This window comes from Protopterus annectens, chromosome 1.part2 (assembly GCF_019279795.1).
Source record: "Protopterus annectens isolate FY-2018-M chromosome 1.part2, PAN1.0, whole genome shotgun sequence".
Classification (NCBI taxonomy): Eukaryota; Metazoa; Chordata; order Ceratodontiformes; family Protopteridae; genus Protopterus; species Protopterus annectens.
Genome location: NC_056727.1, coordinates 830408675 through 830426935, shown reverse-complemented (window position 1 = coordinate 830426935; position 18261 = coordinate 830408675). Strand labels below are relative to the sequence as shown.

The following is an 18261-nucleotide window of genomic DNA, read 5'->3' as shown; positions in this document are numbered from 1 at the left end:
CACAGAACCAAGACCAAAACACAAAAGGCGGGGGTGTATCCATATTCATCAAGAATACCCACACCTCCAGGTTAGTGGCGCAGCACAATGCATCAGAGATCATCCATGTGCAACTAACAATGGGCAAAACTGCAATTCAAACTGTAGCTTGCTACAGATCACCACCATGGCCCAGGACCCCCATTCCGCATTTCTGGAGACACTGGGAAATATGAAGGTCCTACCAAACACCCTAATACTGGGTGATTTCAATTACCCAAATTGGGAGAACTACTCAAGTACTAACTCAGTACTAACTAGTTCAAAATGATGTGAAGATTACTGATCCTACAGACATTGCCAACATACTGGCTGACAGGTTCAGTGCAAACTTCCCCTCCCCCCCAAAAGGAGAGATATCTATACCAAATGAGTGCAGCCCCCCAAACATCTCCAGCGCCCAAGTGAGAACTGCTCTCTCCAAAGCAAAAAACACAGCATCCATGGGACCCGATGGTGTCCCCGGCTGTGTGCTCCACGAACTCAATGAGGAATTAAACCCACAGCTAGGACAGCTGTTTAATCAAAGTCTTACCTCTGGATACGTACCCAGGGAGTGGCGCACTGCAACTGTGGTCCCACTTCACAAAGGCGGTGCCTCCACAGACCCTGGAAATTACCAGCCCATTAGCTTGACAAGCCTTATCTGCAAAGCCATGGAGAGGATCATAATGGACCTCATAAATAAAGACATAGGAATTTGCAGACTTTGGATCCAACCCAGTTTGGCTTTGTCAAAGGCAGATCATGCCTTTTAAACTTGGTTGACTTTTTGAAACAGTCACCAAAGCCATTGATGAGGAAAGGCAGTCCATACAGCCTACCTCGATCTGGCTAAGGCCTTGATACAATACCCCACTCGGGCATCATTGAAAAACTCATCAGCTTAAATGTTAACCCATACATCACAAGATGGGTTGCAAACTGGCTGAGTGACAGAACCCACAGGGTCAGAGTTGCTGGCGCCATGTCAGACTCAAAGCCTGTCACAAGTGGTGTCCCACAGGGCTCAGTCCTGGGCCCACTCTTGTTTGGCATCTACTTTTCCAAATACAAGCAAACACAGGAGGGTTATGGCTGACAAAGTTTGCAGATGACTGCAAACTGGGCCATAGTAGAAAAACACATCTGACACAGATATCCTTCAGAAGGGTCTCACAGAAGCGGATAACTGGTGCCAGAGCCACGGCCTAAAGTTAAATGCCAAAAATGCATAGTCATACCCTTCGGAAAAACAAGGTTACCCCTAGCTACCAAATAGGTGGCAATCCACTGAGCACAGAAGAAGTTATCAGGGACCTGGGGACCCAGGTTGATAGTAGTCTGTCATTCGACACCCATGTAGCTAAAGTAGTTAGGAAGTCCTTCTACATTGCCCACCTTATCATGAAGGGATTCTCATCTAGATCAAGGGAGGTCATAGTCTCCCTTTACTCATCACTCATCAGACCAATGATTGAGTACAATGCCCCATTGAATGTATCTGACCCGACACTTGCAGCAGCTGGAGAGGCCACAAAGTTCCTCACCAAAAGGATAAAGGGTCTCAAAATCTGTCCTATGCTGCCCGACTGAAAGAACTCCAGCTCTATTCAGTCGCCACGCTTGCTCAGAGGTGACCTTTGCCTAACATACAAGGCCATGTCAAACCCAGATTTGATGAATATGCTTCACCTCAAAAATCTAGATCCATCAGAGCCACAAGGGCGGAGACTTAAACCTCGACACGGCTATTAATAGGACGTGCTGGAGAGATAGATTCATCACCCAAAGACTCCCTATGCTGTGGAACAAAATCCCGGTACATGTGAGGCAGAGCACCTCGCTGGCCTTGTTCAAGAGAAATCTTGACCAATGGATGGGAGATCGCAGATATACCCCAGGAATTACCTCAGTGTCACTGCTCGACAGAGGCACAGCAAAATAATGGGTATAGTTCCCCATACTAAAGGGGTGGCGTAAGCCACAAAACAATGGGCTAGGCTTATAAATGCCCTCGGGCAGATAGCCTAGTATGAACCTATGAACCTATGAACTCCCTTGCCCAACACTTCCTAGAATTTATAAACTCGAACACCCTGGATCAACTGGTCAACACCCCCACCAGAGGGAACAACATATTGGACCCGATCATCACCAACATGGGCGACCGGGACACCAGAGGTCAACCCCTCGCTGGTTAGATCAGACCATATACTAATCACTCTGGATATCTACATTCCACCCCCACCCCCAATCAAGGAAACCACCGTGAAAAACTTTTCAGAAGCAAACTTCACGTTACTTAAGACTGAGGTGGAAAGGTTCACAGCCCCCATGCTAAAGTTCAATGCTGTCCAAGCTGCTGAAACCTTTACAAAGGCACTCTATGAACATCTGCAGGAATGCATGATTCGTGCTATCCCAAGTAAAGCCAAGACTCACTCCTCCAAGAAAAGGAAACCAGTCTGGTGGATCCCTGCCATAAACAAGCTATACAACAGAAGGAGGAAACTAGTAGAAAAGAGTAAAATCCCAAGAAGGAAAGACATCCCTGATCAGTATCAGCAGGAAACTACGATCCCTCATTAAATCATCCAAGGCTAGTTTCGAAAGAAAAATTGCCAATGACTCCAAAGATAACCACAAAGCGTTCTTTAGCTATGTCAAGAACCTACGTGGAAACTCTCAGATCTGCTCTGAGTTCGTGCAGAATGGCACAAAACACTCTGAACCAACTGATATTGCCAACATTCTGGCAGACAGGTTTAGTGCAAACTTCACCCCTTCTCACCCCCTAAAGGGCTCATAACCATACCAGAAGAATGTAGGGCCCCATCAATCACAGACACACAGGTTAAAACAGCCCTATCCAAAGCCAAAAACACAGCTTCAATGGGACCGGACTGTGTCCCAGGCTGTGTCTTACAAGAGCTCCAAAATGAACTAACCCCTTCACCTACTGTTCAAACTCAGCCTCTCTACAGGCTACGTACCCATAGAGTGGCACACAGCAACAGTTATCCCGCTCCACAAAGGTGGAGCCACAACGGACCCTGGGAACTATCGCACTATAAGCCTGACTAGCCTGGTCTGCAAGGCTATGGAATGCATCATCATGGAACTCATTAAAAGAGACATTGGGAACCACCAAACCTTGGACCCTACCCAGTTTGGCTTTGTTAAGGGCAGATCATGCCTCCTAAACCTGGTGGACTTCTTTGAGACAGTTACCAAGGCATTAGACGAAGGAAAGGAGGTCCACACAGCCTACCTAGACCTTGCAAAGGCTTTCGACACCATTCCCCATTATAGTATTATAGACAAGCTCACCATCTTGAACATAAAACCCTATGTCACGAGATGGGTTGCCAACTGGCTCATGGACAGAACCCACATGGTGAGAGTTGAAGGCTCTACGTCCGACTCTAAACTGGTTACAAATGGCGTCCCCCAGGGATTAGTCCTAGGACCCCTCCTGTTCGGTATATAGTTCTCAGAGGTACAGGCAAGCATAGGAGGACTATGGCTGACCAAGTTCGCAGACAACTGCAAACTAGAGGCCATAACGGATTCTCCAGCTGATACAGACACCCTCCAGATGGGTCCACTGAGACGGATACCTGGTGTCAAAATCATGGCCTCAAGTTAAATGCCAAAAAGTGGATAGTCATCCCCTTTGGAAAAAACAAAGTACCTGCGAACTACCACATAGGTGGTAGTCCCCTAAATACAGAAAATGTAATACGGGATCTGGGGGACCCAAGTAGATAGTAATCTCTCCTTTGATAATCATATTGCCAAGGTGGTTAGAAAATCCTTCTATGTGGTCCACCTAATCACAAAAGGGTTCGCATCTAGAACAAAAGAGGTTATTGTGCCTCTATTCATCACTCATTAGACCCATCATAGAATACAACGCCCCATTTGGGATGTACCTTACAAGACACCTGCAACAGCTGGAAGGGCTACAAAAGTACCTCACCAGCAGGATTACTGGCCTCAAACAGATGCCCTATGCAGCCCGACTCGAGAAACTCCAGCTGTACTTGGTAGCATACCGCTTACTCAGAGGTGATCTCTGCCTGACATACAAGGCCATGTCCAACCCAGAATTGATGGACATGCTCCACCTAAAAAAAAACAAATCCCGGAGAGTCACACGCTCTAGAGATATAAACCTCACCACAACGATAAATAGGACATGCTGGAGGGATAGATTCCTGTCCTAGAGACTCCCCATGCTTTGGAACAGGATTCCAATATACATCAGGCAGAGCCCCTCACTAACACTCTTCAAGAGAAACCTTGATGGGTGGGGATGGGAAACAGAAAATTTACCCCAGGGATCACTGCAGTGACTCTGCTGGACAGTGGCGCTGGGAGCTAATGGATCTGCTGGACAGAGGCACAGGGAACTAATCTAAGGGGGTGGCGAAAGCCAACACATTCTGGCTAGGCTTACAAATGCTATTGGGCAGATAGCCTAGTACTTGCCTATGAACCTAAAAGTGATTTAGCAACAGACAAATGAACTGTGCACTATACAGAATGCAGAATTAATGGTGGACTCCCAGTTTATCATGAATATGAACATCAACTGCTAAAAATCAAGTTCATATGCTTCTTACCAGTTCTCATCTCTGGACAGGTGCACTCGCTGAACTAGATTCAAAATGCTATCAACAACAGTTTCAGGTCCAAGTGTCTCAGAAAATGCCTGTACAAAACAACCAGTGTAGTGTAAGATTAAAGGTCATTCCTGTCAAACATTAAAACATGTTTTTCCTCAGTTTATAATTCAATACTTTATCACACAAGTCTGTCTTTTTCTAAATCAATTCACAAAACAGACAGTCTCATTTTTCTACAATTAACTTTCTGCATTGGTTTAACTCAAGTCTTACTTAGACAAAAAAACAAAACAATGAAAGAAAAAAGGTGATAATACTAAATGACTATGCCACAAAATGTTTAACACATCAAATAAAAAGCAATATAGTAAAATTCAAAGCACAGCTTTAAACAACTTAAAAAGACCTAACAAAAAATATAACAACCTACTCAAACTTAGGTGTTACCCTATAACATCTCTCACCCCCCCCCCCCCCCAAAAAAAAAAGTGCCTTTCTGTGCAGGGATTCTCTTCTGCACACACATTCCTGTGACAAACCTAATCCAACATTATGCCAAACTCTACTGAAGGAATACACTGTTAACAAATAAACATTTAGTCTCAAAACACTGGAAAAATCCTCTGTTGAATTAAAGTAGTTTTCAATCATTCAGTCATTTATAAGTGCAGTGAACAAACACGGCTTGATGTTTCCTCATGCTCCCAGACTATATTGTTATCTTGCTGTAACTGTTACTCACTAGTTCTCATACATGTGGTACTTCTTAAATATCCTAAGCCAGTTCATTTGCTCAAGTAAAGGAACAGGACTTGTTCCAGTCAAGAAACCAGAACTGAACTGCAACTTAGTTCAGATGACTCAGACCAGGACGCATCAGTTCTATAGGCAATATAATTCAGTTTCAATGTCTAAGCACAACATCAGGAATAATGCTGCAGGTCTGAACCAAGAGAAGTGGTGCCATGAAATAGCAAATGCATATGCTCACCTCATCATTCTAACTGAATAGGTCACTTATGCAGTAAGCCAGCTTTATCAATTTTTACTTCATTTCTGTACCAGCATTGGAAGGGACTATCCAGCCATTCATTCATCCATCCATGCATGTTATGAGGTTTTCAAATATGAAAGCAGCATTCCCATAACCCCTTCAGCACCTTTACTCACAGAATGACTTATGGTTGCACTGGGGTCCCAAAAGCATGTTACAACTATACTTAAAATGAGGTGAAGAAAAAAAAATGTTTTGTAGAGGCATAGTAAAATGAAAGTCAGTATTTGCTTTACAAACCAGCTCCATATATTTAAGGATGGCCAGTTACTCAAAATGTGAATCAATTAAAAAGAAAGAATTGTTTTTCAAGGCAGAATGGTACAATGTCAGGTGGGCAAGTACTCCACAACAGTTCTTCCTCCTGCATCCACAATATTTGATAAAAGTTAATACAAGGTCACTATATATCATGGAAAAGGAAATTCCCTGAACATGGCAACTTCTCATGAAAAAATAGAATTTTAACTGTTTTATCCCACTGCTGACTGCCCATCCTCAAGCTTCTGTAATCAACCCACTCACTCCCTGTACAGCAAAAGCAGATCTCAGAGACAGTCATTTGGGCAGCCATCACGGGTTTCCCCATTTATACCTCCAATTCAGCCATCTGGTGACTGACAGACACCCACATCACCACAAGGGCTGACTCTGCCTCCCCACTGTTACATGCAAATACTCCAGTGGGGGCTCCATCATCAGCTTGGTAGGCTAATTCCATGTCTCTCGTTATGGCCGTTTTACCAATCAATCCTCTGCAAGCATATAGTGAAAAAGATACCAGACCCAATCCCTCCCCCGCCGCCCCAGTCTGATGGTACCCGTATCTTTAACTGAACTTAGGTTGTTTCAGCTTTATCCACCTAGTTTACAGAGCTGTCTTAACGACTAAATCTTCTGACAAAATGCCATTATTCAAAGCACTTGGGTGGTATACAAAAGTCATGGGCTATAGGATCCCTAATCAAAGGCCAAGCACAACTGCAAATATTTAGAGAAAATTCGGTGTAAAATCTTGCCATAATGTTAGATGTCCCTCCCTTCACTGATGTAGCATTCCCTACTAAAGGTGTCCCTTGCCTAGGGTAGCCCAACATCCGTTAGTATACCAAAGCCTTAGGTTATCAAGATCATATGTCAAAAGTACAGTTTTGTACCTACCATAAATGTAGATGTTCGAGTGTTCACACTGCTGCAGTCATCACACTTGGGTTATCCTGCCGTCAGGCGGTCCCGCAGTCGGCCAGAGTTCCAAAGTCTTGGTCCGGTGTCGGTTGCTGTCGCTTCTTCCCGGACGTCAGTGCGCCAGGGGTATATAATATGCATCCAACGCCATTTTCTTCAGTTTTTCTTGCCCCAGATGTCAGGTGTCCCCAAGTGGGTAGGCAATACATATTGCTAATCAAAAATATACATATAAAATAAAAACAATACCTTCAGTTACCAGCAAATGCACCCTAAAGGTTGTATAGGATAGAAGGGTATAGCTAAGTCCAGCTAGTTCAGAGGGGATGGAGGGAGGGTAACCTGGACTGCAGCAGTGTAAACACTCGAACATCTACATTTATGGTAGGTACAAAACTGTACTATGTTCATCGTGTTACACTGCTGCAGTCATCACACTTGGGTTGAATCCCAAAGCTAAGTTTGGGTGGCCGGTCTATAAAGAGTTAGGATTGGCTAGGAGACCCTGCAGAACTGCAGTGGCAAATCCTGCTCTGGATTTAGAGTAGAGAGGCAGGTGGTAATGCTTGGTGAAGGTGTGCACTGCACTCCAAGTTGCAGCCTCCAATATTTCCCTGGTAGGTACTCCTCTGAGAAAGGCTGCTGAAGTGGCTGTTGCCCTGGTGGAATGAGGCCTATTGTTATTAGGGGCTGATTTTCCATGCTGAGTGCAGCAGTACCAAATACAGTGTCCTTATCCATTTGGATATAGTCTGCTTTGAGATAGCCTTGCCTTCTTGATCCTGCAGCATATGCTACAAACAGTTGATCAGTTTTCCTGAAAGCTTTTGTTTTGTCCAAGTAGAAGCGTAGCTGCCTGTGGATGTCCAAAGAATGCAGAAGTTTCTCCCCTTTACTTTGGGGGTTTGGATAAAAAGTAGGCAAATGGATGGTTTGGTTAAGAGCCACACTAGATACCACCTTTGGCATGAAGGTAGGGTTTGTCCTTAAAGATACCCTGTCCTGATGAAAAATTATAAAAGGTTCCACTGCCATTAATGCCTGTAGCTCTGAGACTCTTTGTGCTGAAGTTACTGCCAGGAGCAGAGCTGTTTTTCCATGAAAAAAATTTTAGTTCGGCCTTATTGACTGGCTCAAAAGGTGGTAGGGTCAGTTTTTCCAAAACGAAATTGAGGTCCCAAGTTGGTGTTGGTGCTCTCTGGGGCAGTCTTATGTTTTTAATCCCTCTGAGGTACTGCTTTAGCAAGGGATGAGAGAATAAAGGAGGATCCGTGGTGTAATGTGCAGACATGGCAGAGGCGTGGATCTTAATTGATGAAAAGGATAGGCCTCTGTCCAGCATCTCAGTTAAGTATTGTAAAATCTGAGGAATGTTTGGAACAAGAGGGTCAAGGCTGTGAGCCTGGTTCCAGGCACAGAATCTCTTCCATTTTTCTGAGAAAGCTTTCCTGGTGCTAGGCCTCCTGGCCTCCAAAATGACATCCATAACAGCTTTAGAGAGAGGCGATGCCTGTTTGACTAAAGTATCTGCCATGCAGCCAGGTTTAGGGTTTTGAGCTGACCATGCAGGATCTGATTGCTTTGTTGAGTCAGAAGGTGTGGAATTTGGGGCAAAATCCATGGTGGGCCCTGAGCCAAGTTTCTTAAGACAGGGTACCAGTGCTGGCGTGGCCAGTCTGGAGCAATTAGGATCATCTCTGGTTTTTCTTGTCTGGCTTTTAGGAGTACCTTTGAAAGGAGAGGCAGTGCTGGGAAGGCATAGACTTTTAGGTTTTTCCAGCTGAACAGAAGAGCATCCACTTTCCATGCTTGTTTGTGAGAAGTCCTTGTGCAGAATTTTTGTAGTTGGCAATTGAGGGGAGGCAAAAAGATCTATGTCTGGGCATCCCCATTTTTGTGTTATCATGCTGAAGATTTGCGGATTCAATTTCCATTTGTGAGGGTCCATGATATTTCTGCTTAGGTAGTCTGCCAGAGTATTTTTCTTTCCTGGCAGGAATTGTGCTTGCAGGTGAACTTGGTACGTTAGAGCTGTGTTCCACAAGGTCATGGCTTGCCTGCATAGGGGATAAGAATGAGTGCCCCCTTGTTTGTTTATGTACCACATTACTGTGGTGTTGTCTGTCTTTAGTAATAGTTGTCCTGGATGTAGAAGGTCCTTGAAAGCTGTTAGGGCATTTTGAACAGCCAACATCTCTTTTTGATTGATGTGAAGATGCATCTGGTCTGTGGTCCACTTGCCCTAAATGCATTTTCCTGCATTGTGTGCGTAATCCAAAGAATCTGTTATTAGAGTTTGCCTGGCTGTGGGTTGGGTAAAAGGCTGACCCTTGTTTAGGTGACATGCCTGTGCCCACCATCAAAACTCTTGTTGTAGGCATGGAATCATTGGAATGATTGCTTCTAGACTGTGAGAATGTTGAGTCCAAACACTTTTTAGGTACCACTGTAATTTCCTCATATGCAGTCTGGCATATGGCATTAGTAGTATGCAGGATGCCATGAATCCTAGGGCCTGCAGAAGGGAGATGGGACGTTTTTGCCAGTAGTTGAAAATATTGAGTTAGTTGCACTTGTTTGTCTGGCGTGAGGTAAGCCATCTAGGCCGTTGTATTTAAGCTGGCACCCAGGAATGTAATCTGTTGTGAGGGCACTAGTTTTGACTTCTTTTCGTTTACTGTGTACCCTACAGAAATTAGCAACTTTTTCACAAACGCCAGATGCTGTAGAAGAATGTTCTTTGTCTCTGCTTGAATGAGGCAATCGTCCAGGTATGGATATATTTGAATTCCTTTTTGTCTGCAAAATGCAATTACTGGTGACAGGCACTTTGTGAAGACCCTGGGCACAGTAGATAAGCCAAAGGGCAGTGCAGAGAATTGGTAGTGCATTGTACCAGCTTTGAATCTGAGGTATCTTCTGCAATTTTGTCTGATAGGGACATGCAGGTACGCCTCTTTGAGGTCCCGAGTAACAAGCCAAGCCTTCTTGCCCAGCATGGGTAGAAGCTACTGTAATGTCAACATTTTGAATTTCGGAATATCCTGGTAAGTATTCAGAATTGAAAGGTCCGGTATAGGCCTCCAGGCTTTGCCTTTTCTGGGGACCAGGAAGAGTCTTGAGTAAAATACTTGCCCTTGTTCCTGTTGTGGTACTTTTTGTATAGCTTTCATGTCCATGAGGGCTGAAATTTGTTTTTGTGCCTCTGCCCATTGATTTTGTGGCAGGCCTGGCATTCCTTTTAGCTTTGGTAAAGTATGGAAGTGGAATCCGTAACCTTGAGACACAATATTCAGGACCCATTTGTCTTGGGTGATTTTTTACCAGTTTTGAGAAAAAAGTGCTTGTTTTCCCCCTAAGGGGGCTTCCAAAAGGGACGTGCTTAGCGTACGCAAAGGAAAGTCATTGTGACGGTTTCCTGTAAGGTTGAGACTTGTCCTCACCTCCTTTTGGGGTTGAGGTGCCCCACTGTCGTTGTCTGTTTGAGCCTTGGGTTTGAGATCTGCCTCTTGGGCGTCTGTATCTGCCTTTCTGTGGCCTGACACTGGAAAGGACCAATTTTTTGTTGGCCAATTTCTGCTAAACCGAGGTGGCTGTACCTGTAAGAAATCCTTGACTGTTTGCATAGATTTAGCTTTATCCTCCATTTTCTTTAACACCTCTTCTGCCTTAACACCAAACAATGTATCATGTTGTAAATGAGCATCCAATAACTTTGCCTTAACATGATCAGGTAAACTCTGTTCTTTTAACCAAGCATGTCTTTGAATAACAGAACCTGTAACTGCGGCTCTGCAAGAGGCCTCTAAAGAATCAAAACCCCGTTGCAGAGTATGTTTTCCCACCTGTTTAACTGCATGCAATAAATCCTGCATTTCTTTACAATCAGGAGCTTCTGAGCTAGCAAGCATTTTCTGTTTTAACTGAGCCATTAAATATTGTTGGTACTTAAGCATGTGAAACTGGCAATTTAAAGCTCTTACTGCTAAAGTTGCAGACGTGTATACTTTCTTCCCCCATCTATCCAAAGCTCTGGAATCTCTGTCAGAGGGTACTGGATTTTTTGCAATGGAAGCCTTAACCCCTTTTGGACCCTGGGAAATAGTTTCTGGATCAGCAAAAGGGTTTTTGTAAAGAAACTTGTGAGAGTCAGGGACTCTATTATACCTATCTGGCTTGGCTGGAGCAGGGGGCAGAGAGTCAGGAGATAAGCTGGATTCAGAGAACACATCATCCACAATGTCTAGCACAGGCGGAATAGCCAGGGGCCTGTGCTGAGGCAATAAGAAGAAATCCCTGAGCCTTTTCTTGGATTCTGAATAATCCTGCCTTTCCCAATGGAAATGTTCCCTCATGGTATGTAAAGTTTCCCCAAAAGAGTAATCCTCAGGAGGAGAGGCTGAAAGGATGGATTCCTCAGCATCAGAGTTCTCATAGGGGGGGTAAAGAGTATCCCTGGTCTGAAGAGGAATCAGAGGAAATGGAAACCTGATCAGAGGAGTCAGTCTGTGTCCTGCCTAGGCCTTTTCTCAGGAGGGGGATGGGAACCCCTGATTAGAGTAATGAGGTCTTCGGCCATTTTAAGCATCTGTTTCTTAGGCATGGAGGACTGTGCAGGAGAATGCTGTACTTGTTTCTTTGTCTTTAATGGTACCTTTGTCTTGGCTGTTGTTTTAATGGTAAGTTGTAAAGGTCTGAAAACACCTTCAGACGCCGGTGCCTGCTCAGCGGCTCCGGACCCATCTGAGGGATTAGTTTCCGTAGGCCCAATACCTTGAGTTTCCAGAGGCCTAGATGTCTCCACGTGGGAGTCGGAAGCGGCCTGTGGCTCTGAGGTAGCGGGTGTCAGGGGCTGCGAAAGCGCCTCACTGAGAACCGGCGACTGGCCTAGAAGAGGTTTTGTCAGTTTTTGACCTCGGATGCCTGTCTTTATCCTTGTCTTTGCGTTTTTTCGGTATTGAGGTCGTCGGCTGATCTGACGGCATGGTATAATTGAACCTTCGGCCAAAGTAATGTAAAGCAAAATCAAAACGTCTTTTTATAGTGCGTTTGTTGAATCTTGCACAAAACCGACAACTAGTGACGTCGTGATCAGGGCCTAGGCATGGAATACAGTAAGAGTGGAAGTCCTTATGAGGTATTTGCTTCCCACAAGAAATACAATTATTAACTTTTTCTGACATCGGTCTGAGGCAAAAAAAAAGGTTTCCCCAACGGGGTACTTAGCTTTATTGAAGATTTCGGATCTGAAATTCGACTTCGAAAATCTCAGGAGTCGGCCGACCGGCACTTGCGAACTGCTTCTGCTTCAGGCAACGCGCGTCAAGAAAGACTGAAGAGAATGGCGTCGGATGCATATTATATACCCCTGGCGCACTGACGTCAGGGAAGGAGCAACAGCAACCGACGCCGGACCAAGACTTTGGAACTCTGGCCGACTGCAGGACCGCCTGACGGCAGGATAACCCAAGTGTGATGACTGCAGCAGTGTAACACGATGAACATCATATGCAGCCTGCTCATGGAGTAGGTTATAAAGGTGACGTACAGAAATATATACCTCAGAACTGAATAACTCCAGGAAGAACAACAGTCCAAGGAGTAAGAGGAAATAATGGACATGTGCATCCAAAAGGGAAAAAGGAGGCATAGACAGAAGAGGGAGGAGGAGGGAGAGACTACTACAAGTGAAGGGAAGGACATCTATTGTTACGCTAAGATTTTACACAACTGTACTATGTCCTTCCATATCACTGTTGCAACATACCTTACTAAAGAAAGAGTACAAAAGCAGAAGAGGAAATCTTGGAAGAAAGCCCAGCAGGGTCCTCAAAAAAGCCATGCAGGATAGCTCTGACAAAGCCAGCTCTAGTCCTGGAAATAACATCTAATTTGTAATGCTTAGTAAAAGTGTGGACAAAAGTCCAAGTAGCAGCCTCAAGGATGGAATTGGTATCTAATTCTTTGAAGAAAGCACCAGGTGAAGCTACAGCCCTGGTAGAAGGAGCCTTTACAGAAGTAAAAACGCTTTCCCCATGAAAGGGGTAACAAAAAGAAATGGCCTTAGAAATTCATGAAGGAATGGTTTGCTTAGAAACAGTCAAACCTAGAGACCTAGGATGACAGGAAATAAAAAGTTGCTCAGACTTGCAAATGGCCTTAAGTCTTATCCAACTAATATCGGAGCTGCCTATGTAAATCCATGGTGTAAAGAACCTTCTCACAGGCAGATTGTGGAGAAGGAAAAAAGTGGGCACATTAACAGACTAAGAGAATTCATTAACCATCCCAGGCATAAAAGAAGGATTTGTAGAAAGAAACACCCTGTCCCTATGAAAAAAGTACAGTTGTGTACACTTACCATAAATGTAGATGTCCGAGTGTATTCACTGCTGCAGTCATTACATTTGGGTAAATCTGCTGGCAGGTTGCCCTCAGTCGGCCTGAATTCCAAAGTCTTGGGTCCTGCGTCAGTTGCTGTCTTCTCTTCCATGACGTCAGGTCGTCAGGGGTATAAAACATGCAGCCAACGCCATTTTCTTTAGTTTTTTCTTGCCCCCGATGTCAAGTGCCCCCAAAAAGGTAGCAATATTATATTTGTAAATATGCATGCATCAATATAAACTTTACATTCATCTACAAGCAAATACACCACATAGGTTGTAGAAGATAGAGAAGGAAAGATAAACTGTAGAATGACAGGGGGATGGCGGGTGGGTAACCTGGACTGCAACAGTGAATACACTCGAACATCTACATTTATGGTAAGTGTACACAACTGTACTATGTTCTTCGTGTTTCACTGTTGCAGTCATTACATTTGGGTAGAATCCCAAAGCTATGGTTGGGAGGCTGGAGCTAAACAGCATTAGGTGAGGCTATAAGGCCCTGCAGCACTTCAGTGGCAAAGCCTGCCCTGGACTTGGAGTAGAGAGGCAAATTGTAATGCTTTGTAAAGGTGTGAACAGAACTCCAAGTAGCAGCCTCTAGAATGTCCTTGGTTGGTACTCCTCTGAGAAAGGCTGCTGAAGTAGCTGCAGTTCTGGTGGAATGAGACCTAATGCCCTTGGGCACAGGTTTGCCATGGTGCAAGTAGCAGAAATGGATGCAATGGCTTATCCACTTTGAAAATGTCTGCTTTGAAATAGCATTTCCTTCTGATCCTGCAGCATATGACACTAGTAATTGCTCAGCTTTTCTTAGAGCTTTCGTCCTGCTCAAGTAGAATCTTAGCTGTCTGTGTACGTCCAAGGAATGCAGAATTTTCTCCCCTTTGTTCTGTGGATTTGGATAAAAAGTTGGCAGATGAATTGGCCACACTAGAAATTACCTTAGGCATAAAAGTAGGATTTGTCCTCAGAGACACCCTGTCTGGGTAAAATATGATAAAAGGCTCTACAGCCATGAGAGTCTGTAGCTCTGAAACTCTTCTTGCTGAAGTAATTGCTAGTAGCAGACCTGTCTTCCATGATAAGAACTTTATATCAGCAGTAGCAGCTGGTTCAAATGGAGGCAGGGTGAGCTTTTCCAAGACATAATTGAGGTCCTATGCAGGTAATGGTGATCTTCTAGGAGGCCTTAAATTTTTGGCTCCTCTAAGATACTGCTTTAGCAAAGGATGAGAAAAGATTGGTGGCTCTGTATTGTAATGAGCTGAAATGGCAAAGGCATGGATTTTAATTGATGGGAAAGATAGGCCTTTGTCAAGCATTTCAGTTAAGTATTGTAATATCTGAGGAATCTGTGGTTCTGCTGTATCAGTTCCTTGTGCTCGATTCCAAGCACAGCACAGAATCTCTTCCATTTGTCAGCATACGATTTTCTAGTACTAGGCCCTCTGGCTTCCAAAATGACATCCATCACCACTTTACTGAGAGGTGTCATTTGTATGACTACAGGATTAGCCATGCTGCCAGATTCAGAGTTTGTAGTTGATTGTGCAGGATCTGATTGTTTTGCTGGGACAATAGTTGCGGTTTTTGAGACAAGGTCCAAGCTGGGTATTGAGACAAGTTTCTTAGGATTGGGTACCAGTATTGGCGGGGCCAGTCTGGGGCAATTAATATCATCTTTGACTTCTCGTCTGACCTTTAGGAGGACCTTGGGTAGAAGAGGCAGAGGAGGAAAGGCATAAACTGATTTGTTTTTCCAACTGAAGGATAGGATGTCTACTTTCCATGCTTGTCTGTGATAAGTCCTTGTGCAGAATCTTTTCAGTTGATAATTTTAAGGACAGGCAAATAGATCTATGTCCCCCATTTCTCTGTTATCATGCTGAAGACTTGTGGATTTAGTTTCCACTCGTAAGGATCCATGAGGTTTCTGCTTAAATAGTCTGCCAGAGTGTTTTGTTTTCCTGGCAGGAATTGAGCTTGTAGATGTATTTGGAAGGTCAAAGCTGTGTTCCACAGTGCCATGGCTAATCTGCAAAGGGGGGTAAAAGAGTGTGTGCCCCCTTGCTTGTTTATATACCACATGACTGTGGTGTTGTCCATCTTTATCAGTAGTTGTCCTGGATGAAGCAAGTCCTTGAAGGCTTTTGAACAGCTAGTATATCTTTCTGGTTGATATGTAGATGCATTTGATTTGGTACCCATATGCCCTGAATGCATCTTCCTGCCATGTGGGCCCCCAGACATAGTCTGATGCATCTGTTGTTAAGGTTTGGCTGGCAGGGGGTAGAGTGAAGGGCCGTCCCATGTTTTGGTGACAGGCCTTTGCCCACCATAGAAACTCCCGTTGCACGCAGGGAATGAGAGGAATCATTGTTTCCAGACTCTGTGAATGTCGACTCCATAAACTTTTTAGGTACCACTGAAGTTTCCTCATATGCAGTCTTGCATATGGAATTAGTAGGCTGCAGGATGCCATGAAGCCCAGAGCCTGCAGAATTTGTCTTGCAGAAGACTGGGTTTTTGTTGCCATCAGTTTGAAGTAAGTAGTCAGTTGCCTTTGTTTGTCTGGCGTGAGGTAAGCCATCTGGGCAGTTGTATTCAAGCTTGCACTCAGGAATGTTATCTTTTGAGAGGGTACCAGTTGTGATTTATTTTCGTTTATTGTGTACCCCAGGCATGTTAGAAGCCTTTTCACAAATGCCAGGTGTCGTAGAAGAGTGCCCTTGTTCTCTGCTTGAATGAGACAGTCGTCCAAGTAAGGATATATTTCTATACCTCTTTGTCTGCAAAATGCAATTACTGCTGCCAGACACTTTGTAAAGACCCTGGGCGCAGTAGATCAGCCAAAGGACAGTGCAGAGAATTGGTAATGCATTAAGCCAGCCTTGAATCTGAGGTATCTTCTGCACGATTGTCTTATTGGGACATGCAGGTATGCCTCTTAGGTCTAATGTCACCAGCCAAGCATTCCTGCCCAGCATGGGCAGAAGCTGCTGCAAAGTCAGCATTTTGAATTTTGGAATGTCCAGGTATGTGTTTAAAATCGATAAATCTAGTATTGGCCACCAGGCCTTGTCCTTTCTGGGTACCAAGAACAGTCTTGAGTAAAAACCTTGTCCTTTTTCCTGTTCTGGTACTATCTGAATGGCCCCCATATCCATGAGGGACGTAACCTGTTTCTGTGCCTCTGCCCATTGATTTTTTGGCAGATCTGGCCAACCATTTGTCATTGGCAGAGTGTGGAAGTGGAATCTGTATCCCTGTGATACGATGTTTAGTACCCACTTGTCCTGGGTTATTAACTTCCAATTTTGAGTAAAAAGTGCTAATTTTCCCCCTATGGGTGCTGCCAAAAGATAAGTGCTTGGAGTAGGCAAAGGGAAGTCATTGGGATTGCTTTCTGTAGGTTTGCGCTTTATCTCCTCCAGATTTGGAGGTGGATGCGCCCCATTGCTTTGACCTGTATGGGTCTTGAGCCTGGTACCTGGAACCCTTAGGGCATCTGGATTTGTCCCTTTGAGCTCTGTCTGACACAGGAAAGGACCAATTTTTTGTAGGCCAGTGTCTACTGAATCTTGTTGGCTGCACTTATAAGAAATCTTCAACAGTTTGCATAGACTTAGCCTTGTCTTCCATTTTCTTTAAAACCTCTTCTGCCTTAATACCCAAACAGAGAATCATGCTGTAAAGGTGCATCTAACAATTTAGCTTTAACATGATCAGGCAAATTTTGTTCCTTTAACCAGGCATGCCTCCTAATCACAGATCAAGTAGCTGCGGCCCTGCAGGAGGCCTCAAAAGAATCAAAACCACATTGCAAAGTAAGCTTTCCAACTTGTTCAGCTGCATGCAATAATTCCTGCAATTCTTTATTTTCTGCACATTCTGAAATCAACATCATTTTCTGTTTCAGCAATCCCATAACATGTTATTGGCACTTAAGCATATGAAATTGACAGTTTAAGGCCCTGATTGCCAAGGTTGCTGATGTATAAACCATTTTTCCCCATCTGTCCAGTGCCCTTGAATCTCTGTCAGAGGGGGTAGGGTTGTTTGCTGTTGAGGCCTTAACTCCCCTTGGACCCTGTGAAATAGTTTCAGGATCAGCAGCAGGGATTCTAAATAAAAATGTATGTGAATCAGGGACTCTGTAATATCTGTCAGGCTTACTGGGAGCCGGAGGTAGAGTCAGGGGTCAAACCTGTCTCCGAAAACACATCATCCACAATGTCTAAAGCAGGGGGAATGGCTAAAGGCTTGTGCTGAGGGAGAAGGAGGAAATCCCTGAGCCTCTTTTTTGATTCTGAGAAGTCTTGACTCTCCCAGCGAAAATGTTCCCTCAAAGTATGCAAAGTTTCTCCAAATGAATAATCCTCAGGAGGAGATGCAGATGGAATAGACTCCTCAGCAACAGAATCCTCACAGGGAGGTATAGATAATTCCTGATCAGAAGAGGAATCAGAAGAAATAGAAACCTGATCTGAAGATTCATAATCAGTGTCTTGCCTAGGCCTTTTATCTGGATGGGGATGGGTACCCCTGATCAAGGTAATAAGGTCTTCAGCCATTTTGATCATCTGTTTTTTAGGCATAGAGGCCTGTGCACGTGGCTCATGCATCATTTTTTTTAGGTTTACAAGTTGCTTTTGTCTTTTGTTTTGCAGCTGTAGTCGGTTTGATGTACAAATGTTGAGGTCTGAGTACACCCTCAGAAGCCGGTGCCTGCTCAGCGGTTCTGGACCCATCCAAGGGAGATACATCCGTCGGTCCAATACCTTGAGTATCTTGCGGCATGCTGGACTCCACATGGGAGTCGGTAGAGGCCTGCAACTCGAAGGTAGTGGGTATCAGGGGCTGCGAAAGCGCCTCACTGAGTACCGGTGACTGGCTTAGGAGAAGCTTTGTCGTCAGTTTTGGATCTCGACTGCCTTTCTAGGTCCTTTTCTTTGCGTTTTTTATGTACTCCGGTAGTCGG

The 18261-nt window shown here is 44.4% G+C and overlaps 1 protein-coding gene across 2 annotated transcripts in view; it reads right to left on the bottom strand.

Annotated features, from left to right (window-relative positions):
* HEATR1 (HEAT repeat containing 1) overlaps positions 1-18261 on the bottom strand; it is a 1780420-nt gene that overhangs the window by 1320662 nt on the left and 441497 nt on the right. For both annotated transcript variants that reach the window (XM_044059100.1, XM_044059109.1), the window contains exon 14: positions 4650-4738. In XM_044059100.1, the coding sequence (XP_043915035.1) occupies positions 4650-4738 (89 nt within the window). The remainder of the gene's footprint in view (positions 1-4649; positions 4739-18261) is intronic.